This window comes from Cetorhinus maximus, chromosome 21 (assembly GCF_964194155.1).
Source record: "Cetorhinus maximus chromosome 21, sCetMax3.hap1.1, whole genome shotgun sequence".
Taxonomy (NCBI): Eukaryota; Metazoa; Chordata; class Chondrichthyes; order Lamniformes; family Cetorhinidae; genus Cetorhinus; species Cetorhinus maximus.
The window spans coordinates 61151645-61166006 of record NC_135899.1 but is presented as its reverse complement, the minus strand read 5'-3'; the positions used below and the strand labels follow the sequence as shown (position 1 = coordinate 61166006).

The window sequence follows — 14362 nt, the reverse complement described above, 5'->3', positions numbered from 1 at the left end:
TCAATTAAATTTCCCCTCAGCTTCCTCTGTTCTAAAGAAAACAGCCCCAGTTGATTCAATCTTTCCTTGTTGCTCAGATTCTCGATTCTTGGCAACATCTTTATAAATCTCCTCTGTACCTTCTATTGTGCAATCACAGCCTTATTGTAATGCAATGACCAGACTGAATGCAGTATTCTAGTTGTGGCCTAACTAGTGTTTTAATCTCAAGGCCCTGATTTTTTTTTATTCTAAAGCCAGAGATATGTGTTTTCTCACTTATAGCTTTTAGTATGTATCACCACTGAAAGATGTGCCATGAATAAGATCTATGATTCTAGGATCAGCGGCATTCTTAGGCGTTCATCACAGGTGTCCTTGCTCTTGCATGAGTCTGGATAGATTGTGCTGATCATCCATAAGGGCACCATAGACAAGCACAATTCTGCTTTTCGTTCAAAATAATGATCAAAAGTGAAAGCTCTAGTTAATTTTTGTTTTGTAACCCATCTTTTGGGGGAGGGGGGTGACTTAGCTCAGTTGGCTAGATGGCGCGCATGTGGATCAGATTAATACTAACAGTTTTTACTAACAGGTTTTCCCCTATTCCGGATGAAGTAGACTCGGTGCCTGCCTCTTTGCCCAACCCATAGTAAAATCATGGCACTTCGCCATGGTTAGGCAAATAATTGCCAAGGTCCAGTCTTTGGGCAGACAGCTCAATAAGAAGAATAAGATCCATCTTTTAATGGAAGCTGAGGCCAAACTTAATAGCTGTGATTGTAAGATTGGCTAAGTTGATACAGATCTGGGATGGAACCATTTAGTCACCATCGTCCGAAATCATGTGGCGCAATGGAGAGCTATCAAAAATGTGTATTTTATTCCTTAATAGAATGAAAATGAACTAAGTTTTTTTTTGAAAGCAAAATACTGCAGATGCTGGAAATCTGAAACAAAAACAAAATGCTGGAAAAACTCACCAGGTCTAACTGCAACTCTGGAGAGAAAAACAGTTAACGTTTTGAGTCCGTTGGAACTCTGTTTTTCTCTCCACAGTTGCTGTTAGATCTGAATTTTTCCTGCATTTTTTTTTTTGCAAGTTTAGTATTAACTTTTGGAAATAAAAAAAACCCACCAGTGACTAATTTCCAAGATAATATTTTACTGCTGGTACATTATCATGTTAAATTGGGGGGGTGGTTTTAGGGTGATTTGGTATGAGAACCTTGATGAGTTTCCCCTTCAAGACCCAGCAATGCTGTGACCTATTGCAGCATCCCTGTTTAGTCCTCGCTAAGATCCCAAATATGATAACAGACGAGGTGGCCTCTTTGATTAAATTGTATGAACTGTTCATGTAAAAGTCAAAAAACTAGATCTCTTTATTTGGTTCAGAAATGCAGATTGTTCAATTTTATCTCAGTATTCAAAAGAGTGTTTTATTTAGGAAAATGTAATGCATTCAATCACAAATTGGAATAACTCTATGACTGTGTTTCCCGAACTAGTTTTCAATGTGACCCCATTTTACCAACGTCCATCTGGTGAATAACCCCAGATCTTTCTCTCCACCATTTCCTGACTTCTAAGATTGGATCAACCTTTATGTGAAAAAGCACCTCTTGACATCAGCTTCGACTTGCCTGTTCCCGGTTAACTCAGCCTCATTCTGCATTTTGAAATAGGATTAATGTTTCCTATAACAGTAATCGTCATGTACCTCTGTAAGGTCTCTTCTCAAATCATCCTTTTGCGAGGCTGTTTTAGCCAAGGTTTGTAATCTTTCCCCATAATTCAGCCTTCTGACACTAGGGATTGTCCTTGTGGCCCTTTTCTGGACCACATCCAGGGATTGGGTGCTTCCCTGGATCAGTTAGCAGAGGGTACCATTCAAGGTGCGCAGGCCAGTCAGAGTAGTGCAGGCTGTTAGCATGGTAATCTCTGATCAGCTTATTTATAACACAACCTCGGGATCAACTGTGAACCTTTTGGTCTTAATGACTCTAAAATTGAGATTTACTTTGGAACCATTGGGGTATCTTGCAAACATTTATGAGAGCAAGTCTCCTATTGTACTGAGCTTATTTCTGCATCTGATGTAAAGCCCTAATATAAATACTTAATGAATTAGTACAAAACAAAAACCCTTATTCCTTTTAGGTAGGAAACAGCAGCTGCTCACATCTCTTGGAAGTATCTGACCCTAACTGTCTATGGTACTGATGATCTCAGTTGCCTTTTGAATCTGTTACTGAGATGGCAGAATAGAAACACTGCGACAATACAGTTGAATAACTGTTCATTGTTAAATTGATTTTTTACGGACTTGTTTGGGACTGAGTTACCCAATTCCAAATAGTGGCGGCTCCAATCATTGAGATTTTCTACATGTGGCCTCTCCAATTAAATTGCGTGAACTATTTCTGTATAAGTCAAAAAACTAGACCCCTTTATTTGGTTCAGAAATGTAGATTGTTTAATTTTATCTCAATATTTCAAAAGAGTGTTCCATTTAGGGGAATGCAATGCATTCAATCACAAATTGGAATAACCCTATAACTGTGCTTCCCGAACTAGTTTTCAGTGTGACCCCATTTTAACACTTGAAAATTAACATGACCCCAGACGTCAGCAAAAACAAAACGGTAATAAAACAGCGTAGTAACATTCAACTGTGTATAATAGATCAGTATATGTGATGCAATATGGTTGACTCTTAAAATGCCCTCTGAAATGGCCTAGCAAGCCACTCAGTTGTATCAAACTGCTACAAAGTCACAAAAAAGGAATGAAACCGGATGGACTACCTGGCGTTGACCTGGGCATTGGAAACGACAACGGCATTCTCAGCCCTGTTGACCCTCCAAAGTCCTCTTTACTAACATTTGGGGGCTAGTGCCAAAATTGGGAGAGCTGTCTCTGAGACCAGTCAAGCAACAGCCTGACATAGTCATTCTCGTGGAACAGTACCTTACAGATAATACCCCAGACATCACCGGCAGGATAGGCTCAGCATAGGTGGCGGTACAGTGGTATAGAGTCGGGAGGGAGTTGTCCTGGGACTCAACATCGACCCCGGATGCCATGAAATCTCGTGACATCAGGTCAAACATGGGCAAGGAAACCTCCTGCTGATGACCACGTGCCACCCTCCCTCAGCTGAGAATCAGTGCTCCTCCATGTTGAACACCACTTGGAGGAAGCACTGAGGGTGGCAAGGGCACAGAATGTATTCTGGGTAGGGACTTCAATGTCTATCACCAGGAGTGGCTCGGTACACCATGACTGACCGAGCTGGCCGAGTCCTAAATGACATCGCTGCTAGACTGGGTCTGCAGCAGGTGGTGAGGGAACCAACAAGAGGGAAAAACATACTTGACCTCATCCTTATCAGCCTGCCTGCCACAGATGCATCTGTCCATGACAGTATCGGTAGGAGTGACCATCGCATAGTCATTGTGGAGACGAAGTCCCGCCTTCACATTGAGGATACCCTCCATCGTGTTGTGTGGCACTACCACCGTGCTAAATGGAATAGATTTCGAACAGATCTAGCAACTCAAGACTGGGCATCCATGAGGTGTTGTGACCATCATCAGTAGTACAATTGTATACAATCACATTCTGTAACCTCATGACTCAGCATATCCCCCATTCCACCATTACCATCGAGCCAGGGGATCAACCCTGGTTCAATGAAGAGTGCAGGAGGGCGTGCCAGGAGCAGCACGAGGCATACCTAAAAATGAGGTGTCAACCTGGTGAAGCTATAAAATAGGACTACTTATGTGCCAAACTGCATAAGCAGCAAGTGATAGACAGAGCTAAGCGATTCCACAACCAACGGATCAGATTTAAGCTCTGCAGCCCTGCCACATCCAGTCGTGAATGGTGGTGGTCAATTAAACAACTCACTGGAGGAGGAGGCTCCACAAATATCCCCAACCTCAATGATGGAGGAGCCCAGCACATCATTGCAAAAGATGAGGCTGAAGCATTTGCTACAATCTTCAGACAGAAGTGCCAGATGGATGATCCATCTCGGCCTCCTCCGGAGGTCCCCAGCATCACAGCTGCCAGTCTTCAGCCAATTTGATTCAGTCCACGTGATATCAAGAAATGGCTGAAGGTACTGGATACTGCAAAGGCTATGGGCCCTGACAATATTCCAGCAATAGTACTCAAGACTTGTGCTCCAGAACTTGCTGCACCACTAGTAAGCTGTTCCAGTATAGCTACAACACTGGCACCTACTCGGCTATGTGGAAAATTGCCCAGGTATGTCCTGTACGTTAAAAGCAGGATGAATCCAACCTGGCCAATTACCGCCTCATCAGTCTACGCTCCATCATCAGTGAAGTAATAGAGGTGTCAGCTGTGGCTCAGTTCATAGCACCCTCGCCTTTGAATCAGAGGGTTGTGGGTTCATGTTCCACTCCCGGAAACCAAGAACTGTGATTGTACTCGAAAGAGTTGCAATCTGTGACTGTTGATAACTCGAAAGAGTTTCCACTGAGTGGAGAGAGTTAAAAATCAGTGAAGTAATGGAAGGGGTCATCAACAGTGCTATCAAGCGGCACTTGCTTAGCAATAACCTGCTCACTGATTCCCAGTTTGGGTTCCGCCAGGGCCACTCAGCTTCTGACCTCATTACAGCCCTGGTTCAAACATGGACAAAAGGGCTGAACTCCCAAGGTGAGGTGAGTGTGACTGCCCTTTACATCAAGGCAGCATTTGACAGTGTGGCATCAAGGAGCCCTAGCAAAACTGGAGTCAGTGGGAACCGGGGAAAGTTCCGCACTGGTTGGAGTCATACGTAGCACAAAAGAAGATGGTTGTGGTTGTTGGAGGTCAGTTATCTCAGCTCCAGGATATCACCGCAGGAGTTCCTCAGGGTAGTGTCCTCGGCCCAACCATCTTCAGCTGCTTCATCAATGACTTTCCTTCCTCCGTAAGGCCAGAAGTGGGGATGCTCGCTGATTGCACGATGATCACCATTCGTGACTCCTCAGATACTGAAGGAGTATATGTCCAAATGCAGCAAGACCTGGACAATATCCAGGCTTGGGCTGACAAGTGGCAAGTAACATTCACGCCATACAAGTGTCAGGCAATGACCATTTCCAACAAGAGAGAATCCAACCATCGCCCCATGACGTTCGATGGCATTACCATCACTGAATCCCCCACCATCAACATCCTGGGGGTTACCATTGACCAGAAACTGAACTGGACTAGCCATATAAATGCTGTGGCTACAAGAGTAGGTCAGAGGCTAGGAATCATGTGATGAGTAACCCACCTCCTAATTCCCCAAAGCCTGCCCACCATCTACAGGACACAAGTCAGGAGTGTGATGGAATACTCCCCACTTGCCTGGATGAGTGCAGCTCCCATAACACTCAAGAAGCTTGACACTGTCCAGGACAAAGCAGCCTGCTTGATTGGCACCGCATCCACAAACATTCACTCCCTCCACCACCGACGTACAATAACAGCAGTATATACCATCTACGAGATGCATTGCAGGAATTCACCAAGGCTCCTTAGACAGCACCTTCCAAATCCATGATCGCTTACATCTAGAAGGACAAGGGCAGCAGATAGATGGGAACACCACCACCTGGAAGTTCCCCTCCAGTCACTCCTCATACTGATTTGGGATTATATCGCCAATCCTTCACTGTCGCTGGGTCAAAATCCTGGAACTCCCTTCCTAACAGCACTGTGGGTGTACCTACACCACATGGACTGCAGCGGTTCAAGAAGGTAGCTCACCACCACCTTTTCAAGGGCAATTAGGGATGGGCAATAAATGCTGGTCTAGTCAATGAAGCCCACATCCCATCAATGAATAAAAATATATATATAATACATACAAATATGAAAATCTGTTTTTAAAGTTCCTGTAAAAATGTTATTTTATTTACTCGTGTAGGCTTCAGCCAAGGTCTCCATGTCCCCCAATGAGAGAAGACTCGGTGAAGCCCCCTCCTGTTCCACCTCATCACCCCTCCCAACACACACACAACACGCACGCATGCGTGCAAACCTTTCTCTCCCCACCCCCTCCAAAGCATATCTATGTGCAGATGTGTACACATGCACTGTAATCAGACCCTCTCCCACCACACTCTCACACAGGCACAATAATTAGTCCCACTCTCTCTTCCCCACCATCCTTTTGGCTTAGTTTCCAGTGTCTGCAAAGCAGAGTTTCCAGCCCAGGGTAAGGAGCCTGCACAACAGGCAGACCGGAGCAGAAACACAGCAAAGTTTGAAACTGCCACATATCTTCCCAGTTCAGCCTCATGATCTCCCAGTTTTCCCATACTCTGGACACATCAGTCAGTCACTGAGTTAGACCTACATGCCTGATCTGTGCCAAGTCGCCGCACAAACATCCCGTACCCGCTTGGCACTCACTCAGCGTACGCTCCTTACTGTTTAGCAGAATCAGCCCGGCGGGTCCAGGGCTACCCTGCCAGCTCCTCCAAACTAGATAATGTCCTCTCCACAGTCGCCTTTGCTGCCTTGGAAGAGAGGTGACCTTGTGACACCAATGGGTATCGTGACCCACAGTTTGGGAAACATGCCATTTGAGATGCTTTAGAACTTATTTGTTGAGGGAAGGAATTGGGTAGTATAGTGAATACCTACAACTGATCCGTGAAGTGTGGGTTCACGTTTAATTCAGATTGCTTGCAGGGATGGTGCATAAAAGAATTATGGACTATTTCCAAACACCTGCAATGTTCACCTCATTATACTGTCTATAAATGGGCACTTTTACTGAGGTCCTCATGGTTTGTATGATAAATGTAAACAGTCAATTTCCTGGGGGTGTTGAGGTAAGTTTCTGGGAAGTGTTTTGAGTTTTACATTGGAACTGTTAATATGTGACCCTGTCACTGAGTTCAAAATGGTAAAACTGATTCCCCAACACCTTGACAAACACAACAGTGTGGCAGTGTCAGTAAACTGCCCACTTCATCACATGATTTTGGCAGCAATCACCAGCCAACTTCCTCAATCCTGCTAAGTTCGCAGTTTTTCAGATGTCAGAACATTGCAGAACACTTATTGGAAGTTGTGAAGGAAAGTACTAATACACAATCACTTACATTTCATGGGAGAATTGAACAGGGCAGTTGAACTTTCTTTACAGCATATTCTTTATTTTTTTCTCATGTTTCAATGTACAACTTAATTTGCTTGAATTTAATCCATTTTATATTTTGTCTCAATTTTTTTTAAAATCAAACCTTCTTTATAGAACCCAATCAAATTCAGAGCACCATATGGCAGTAAATGGCAATATGTAGGTCTGTCGTATTTTCTGCATCTGTAATCTATTTTTGCAGTGGCTTTCCTGATTGAGATGAGCTCGCAGTATAGATTGGAAATCAAACGTTTGGTCCATGATCTGTGTTTTATTTTTATTTCATGTGATATGGGTGTCGCTGACGAGGCCAGCATTGGTTGCCTATCCTTAATTGTCCTTGAGAAGGTGCTGGTGATCTGCCTTCTTGAACTGCTGCAGTCTATCTGGTGTAGGTACACCCACAGTGTTATTCAGAAGGGTGTTCTAGAATTTTGATTCAGCAATGGTGAAGGAATGGCGATATATATCCAAGTCAGGATCTGGGTGTCACAGTGCATGAATTGCAAAAGACTAATATGCAGGTATAGCAAGTAATTAGGAAAGCTAATAGAATGTTATTGTTTATTGCGAGGGGAATTGAATACAAAATAAAGAGGTTATGCTTCAGTTATTTAGGGCATTGGTGAGACCACATCTGGAGTAGTGTACAGTATTGCTCTTGTTATTTAAGGAAGGATGTAAATATGTTAGAAGCAGTTCAGGGAAGGTTTACTAGACTAATACCTGGAATGGGAAGGTTGTCTTAAGAGGAAAGGCTAAACACGCTAGGCTTGTATCTACTGGAGTAAAAGGTGACTTGATTGAAACGTATAAGATCCTGGTGTGGAAAGGACGTTTCCTTTTGTGGGAGAATCTAGAACTAGGGGTCATTGTTTAAAAATGAGTTGCCCATTTAAGACAAATGAGAATTTTTTTCTCTGAAGGTCATGAGTCTTTGGAACACACTTACTAGAAGCAGAGCCTTTGAATATTTTTAAGGCAGAGCTTGATAGATTCTTGATAAGCAAAAGGGTGAAAGGTTATTGGGGTAGATGGGAATGTGGAATTGAGGTTACAGTCAGATTAGCCATGATCTTATTGAATGGTGGATCAGGTTCGAGGGGCCAAGGGGCCTACTGCTTCTAACTCATATGCTCCTTTGTGTATGGTTTGTAGGGGAACTTGCAGGTGATGGTGTTCCCAATTGTCTGCTGCCTTTGTCCTTCTATGTGGTAGAGGTCTTGGAAGGAGCCTTGGTGAATTGTTACAGTGAATCTTGTGTATGGTAAGCACTGTTGCCATTCTGCATCGGTGGTAGAGGGAGTGGATGTTGAAAGTGGTGGGTGGTGTGCCAATCAAGTGGGCTGCTTTGTCCTGGATGGTGTAGAGCTGCTTGAGTGTTGTTGGAGCTGCACTCATCCAGGCAAGTGGAGAGTATTACATCACACTCCTGACTTGTGACTTGTAGATGGTGGACAGGCTTTGGGGAGTCAGGAAGTGTTAGTCACCACGAAATTCCCAGCCACTTCTTGTAGCCACAGTGTTTATGAGGCTGGTCCAGTTCAGTTTCTGGTCAATGGTAACCCCTGGCATGTTGATAGTTGGGGTGATGATAGTGATCATAATGTTATCTAGAAGAACAAGGACAGCAGATACATGGGAACGCCACCACCTGGAATTTCCCCTCCAAGCCACTCACCATCCTGACTTGGAAATATATTGCTGTTCCTTCACTGTCACTGGGTCAAAATCCTGGAACTCCTCCCCAAGAGCAGTGTGGGTACACCGCAGGGACTACAGTGGTTCAAGAAGGCAGCTCACCACCACCTTCTCAAGGTCATTTAGGGATGGGCAATAAATGCTGGCTGAGCCAGCGAAGCCCACACCCCGTAAATGAATAAGAAAAAATAACGTCAAGGGGAGATGGTTGGATTCTCTCTCATGGTTATTTCCTGGAACTTGTGTGGCAGGAATGTCACTTGCCACTTATCAGCCCAAGCCTGAATGTTGTCCAGGTCTTCCTGCAAATGGGCACGGACTGCTTCAGTGTCTGAGCAGTTGTGAATGGTGCTGAACATTGTGCAATCTTCGGCGAAAATCCCCACTTCTGACCTTATGATGGAGGGAAGGCCGTTGATGAAGCAGCTGGAAGATGGTTGGGCCAAGGGCACTACCCTGAGGATTTCCTGCAGTGATCTCATGGAACTGAGATGATTGGCTTTCAACAACTACAACTATCTTCCTGTGTGCTACGTATGCCCTCATGGACTTTAATTTCCTTGGGGCTTCTTGAAGTCACACTTGGTCAAATGCTGCATTGGCAGTCATTCTTGGTCAAATGCTGCATTGGCAGTCATTCTTGGTCAAATGCTGCATTGGCATTCATTCTTGGTCAAATGCTGCATTGGCAGTCATTCTTGGTCAAATGCTGCATTGGCAGTCATTCTAGGTCAAATGCTGCAGTGGCAGTCATTCTTGGTCAAATGCTGCAGTGGCAGTCATTCTTGGTCAAATGCTGCATTGGCAGATGTTCTTGGTCAAAGTGCTACAATGGCAGACGTTCTTGGTCAAAGTGCTGCATTGGCGGTCGTTCTTGGTCAAATGCTGCATTGGCGGTCGTTCTTGGTCAAATGCTGCATTGGCGGTCGTTCTTGGTCAAATGCTGCAATGGCAGACGTTCTTGGTCAAGTGCTGCAATGGCAGACGTTCTTGGTCAAGTGCTGCAATGGCAAACGTTCTCGGTCAAAGTGCTGCAATGGCAGACGTTCTCGGTCAAGTGCTGCAATGGCAGACGTTCTCGGTCAAAGTGCTGCAATGGCCGACGTTCTCGGTCAAAGTGCTGCAATGGCCGACGTTCTCGGTCAAAGTGCTGCAATGGCCGACGTTCTCGGTCAAAGTGCTGCAATGGCCGACGTTCTCGGTCGAAGTGCTGCAATGGCCGACGTTCTCACCTCCTGATAGAACTCTGACTGAGCATTTGTGAGCATGTTTTTGCCCTGCAAGTGCTGCCTGATAGCACTGTCAATGACACTTTCCATAATTTTGCTGTGCAGGTACTTGGCCAGATTGGATTTGTCCTGCTTTTTGTGCACAGGACATAACCTGGGCAATTTTCCACATAGTTGGGTAGATGCCAGTGTTGTAGCTGTACTGGAACAGCTTGCTAATGGTACAGCTTGTTTTGGAGCACAGGCCTTCAGAACTATTGCCGGGATGTTATCTGGGCCCATAGACATTGCAATATCCAGTGCCTTCAGCCTTTTCTTGACATCACATGGTGTAATCGAATTGACTGAAGACTGGCATCTGTGATGCTGGGGTCCTCAGGAGGAGGCCAAAATGGCACATCCACTCAGCATTTCTGGCTGATGATAGTTGCAAATGCTTCAGGATTCTCTTTTGCACTGATGTACTAGGCTCCCCCATCTTTGCGGATGGGGATAATTGTGGAGCCGCCTCCTCCAGTTAATGGTTTAGTTGTCCATCGCCATTCATGACTAGATGTACCAGGACTGCAGAGCTTTGATCTGCTTTATTGATTATGGATTCCTTAGCTCTATTGCATGCTGCTGCTTCTGTTTATTATGCAGGCATCCCTGTGTTCTAGCTTCATCAGGTTGGCATCTCATTTTCAGGTATACTTGGTGCTACTCCTGGTATGTGCTCTTCATTGAACCAGGATTGATAACCTTAGCTTGATGGTGGCAGTAGAGTGAGGGATGTACCAGGCCGTGAGGTCACAGGTTGTGGTTGAATTCAGTTCAGCTGCTGCTGATGGCCCACAGTGACTCGTGGATGCTGAGTTTTGAGTTGCTAGATCTGTTCTGAATCTATCCCATTTAGCACGGTGGTAGTGCAACACAATCCTGGAGGGTATGCTCAGCATGAAGATTGGATTTCCTCTTCACAAGGGCTGTGAAGTGGTTGCTCCTATTTATAATGTCAAGGGCAGATGTATTTGTGACAGGTAGATTGGTGAAGCCAAGGTCTTTTTACCCTCTTGGTTCCCTCACCACTTAATGCAGGATCAGTCTTGCATAAATTTCCTTCAGGACTTGGGCAACTTGACCTGTAGCGGTGGTACAGAGCCACCCTTGGTGATGAACATTGAAGTCCCCTATCCAGAGTGCATTCTGTGCCCTTGTTTCCTCCAAGTGTTGTTCTACATTCGAGCAGCCCTGATTCATCAACTGAAGGAGAGTGGTAGGTGGTAATCAGCAAAAGGTTTCCTTGTCCATGTTTGACCTGATTGCATGAGACTTCATGGGGTCCAGACTCAATGTTGAGGACTCCCAGATAAATCCCCTCCCGATTGTAGATCATGGTGCCACTGCCGGTGGGACAGGACATACCCAGGGCTGGTGATGGTGGTGCCTGGGACATAGTCATATTCATGGAATCGTACCTTACAGACAATGACAGGCTGTTGCTTGATTAGTCTGTGAGACAGCTCTCCAAATTTTGGCACAAGCCCTCAGATGTTAGTAAGGAGGACTTTGCAAGGTCATAAGGGCTGGGTGTGCTCTTTTCGTTTCTGGTGCCTTGGTCGATGTCGGGTGATCTGTCCCGTTTTATTACTTTTTGACTTTTCTGTAGTGGTTTAGTACAACTTGAGTGACTTCCTAGGCCATTTCAGAGGGCAATTAAGATTCAACCATATTGCTGTGGGTCTGGAGTCGCATGTAGGCCAGACCAGGTAAAGACAGCAGATTTCCTTCTCCCAAAGACATTAGTGAACCAGGGAATTTCATGGCACTAATACTGAGACTATTGTCATAAAAAACTATCTTTCAATTCCAGATATTTATTAATTGAATTTAAATTTCACCAGCTCCCATGATGGGATTTGGACCAGACTCCCCAGAGCATCAGCCTGGGCCTTGGGGTTACTGGTCTTGTGACTTTGCTACTAAGCCACTGCCTCTCCTTGAAGATCGAGAAGGACACATTTAAAAGTAATTGGCAAAAGGAACAATAACTATATGAGAGAAAGAAAACATTTTCACACAGGGTCTGGAATGCACTGCCTGTGTGTATGGTGGAGGCAGGTTCAACTGAGGCATTCAAGAGGAAATATGATGATTTGAAAATAAACAACCTGTAGAGTTATGGGAGAAGGAAGGTGAATTTCACCCAGTGCCATATTCATTTGGAGAGCTGGTGCAGACACAATGGGCCGAATGGCCTCCTGCACTGTAACAGTTCTGAGATTGTGTGTATTATTGTTACTGCATGTTAGTTTGTGTTTATTTTGGAACGGAGTTTCTGTTCTGCCTTCTGAAAGTCCATACAAACAGTGTGTCTCTAATTTCTGTGGGTCCTGTAGTGCTTCTCTTAAATGCCATGTAATATTACATTGCAGCATGGGTACATTTGTTTAACAATTCTATGTATATTTGAATAAGCTTGAGTTGATGAGAGAGGTGACTGAAGGTGTTACAGCAAGCAGGTGTGACACTTGCGAGAAGTGTGCATTATGTGCAAGACTATAATACATAATTCACTAGCATGCCATTTATAAAACTTATTAAAATAACTGATTTTTGAAATGGATAACTTTCAGGAGGGTAATTTTTCTTGCCAGAAGTGGAACAGAGTACAGTTGTATTCAATGATTACATATCAGTTGTTTCACTCCAATATTTTTGTGACTTTTCTGCTTCTAGGATGACGAATACCTTGGCAATGCTGCTTCTCCTGGCGCATGGGAAGATGATGGTGATGCTAGTAAGTGCTTTATCTTTGAATGTTGAATTTGGAAAAAACTGCTTAACAAAAAAATTCATTTGATCCTACAAAAGGTTGAATCTCCATCTATGGAGACCCTGCAATAAGAAATAAGACTAAAGAGTGAACAGGCACTGCAGAACTGATCATTTTGCCATATGAAACATAAGAAGACTGTGGTTTAATATATAACTGGAAATATCCATGTCAGGTACACTTAGCAAGATGCTGATTGGGCATCGAGTGAGGAAAAGTTTGAAAACTTTCAATTTGTGCAGAAATTGATCTTCAGTGTAAAACATTTTATTGAACATTTGTGATTTGTCGTGGCATTGCTTATTTTGAGTTGTAAGGAGTTAGTGGAGGGGACATCTGGCTGCTGAGTGGATTAGTAAAGTGAAAATTCTACTCTGACAGCGTGATGACTCATGTGCTTTGGGAAACATGTATTATCTTTTCGTGTGATGTCCCAAAGTAGGCTGGATAGTATTCTAAAAAAAGGTTAATTGGTTTCATTATTATGACATCATTAGGTACAGGAAATGCCCATGTGACCTGAGGTTGCCATGGGCATGACTGGCTAAGAAGCAAAGGGTAAATAGAAAACTAATTGCATTGGGATTGAGTCAGCCAGTCTTTGCTGTTTGGCAGTTCAGAACACACTGAAAATTTGTGTAAAGAGGAAACAATCAAGGTTTTCTCCAAATAGAACAGTTTGGCAGTCTTTGAATAAATCCTGATGTCGCTGCAGTACTGAGAATAGAGCAGACTGTATAACTGTGTGTGTGTGTGTTATACATTTGGAGAGAGCAGAAGACAGGAAGGGCAAGGTGGATAGGACAAAACCCATTGTTGCTGTTGTGTTGCCAGAAACCATTTAAAGGGATCAGAGAGGGGAGTCTGTGGGGATTCTGTGTCGTCAGCAATGTCGTTACTCAAATGAGAGAGGGTACAAAGATGTGTGCCTTGTCAGTGGTAACCGTGTTCGGGGCCTTAGAATGGAATGTGGCTGCTGGTATATATGACTCAAGGTTGAAACAATTGGATGGGGAGTAAGGAATCCTACAAAATAGAGGCCAAGTTGGAAAGACTGATTTAAAGTGGTTCTACATTTGTGTGGGAAGTAATGCGAATGCTTGTAACTATATGATATATGTCTGTTGTAGTGACTATTTAAAGTGAAATTTACCTCCTTGTTTGAAATACCCTTCACCTGTTAATTAATGTTGAATTATGTTGATTTTAGTTGGTTTGTGACAGGAAGAGTTTTAAAAAGTGAAATCTTGTCCAGCGGTTTTCTTTCAGTGGTGTTGTGGGGATCCCTTTCTTTTCTTACATTCTACAGGAATCATAACAACAGTGAGGGATGTGTTTTTCAATTGATGTCTGGAAAACTTGAGGCTGTTAGAATATTTTGTATGATGAACGCGTAAGAGGTGCTGAGACCAATTGCCCTACTGTGTTACTGGTTGAAATGGGACACCCAGACCGTTTAGTCATTGGAGTCAG

At 44.0% G+C, this 14362-nt stretch overlaps 1 protein-coding gene across 6 annotated transcripts in view; it reads left to right on the top strand.

The window, feature by feature from the left end:
* The window catches only part of zmym4.1 (zinc finger MYM-type containing 4, tandem duplicate 1), a 105121-nt gene that overhangs the window by 3512 nt on the left and 87247 nt on the right, over positions 1-14362 (top strand). For 5 of the 6 annotated variants that reach the window (XM_078566983.1, XM_078566986.1, XM_078566984.1 and 2 more), the window contains exon 2: positions 12793-12853. The exons of the other annotated variant lie outside the window; for it this stretch is intronic. In XM_078566983.1, coding sequence (XP_078423109.1) covers positions 12793-12853 — 61 coding nt within the window. The remainder of the gene's footprint in view (positions 1-12792; positions 12854-14362) is intronic. 6 annotated transcript variants of the gene reach the window in all.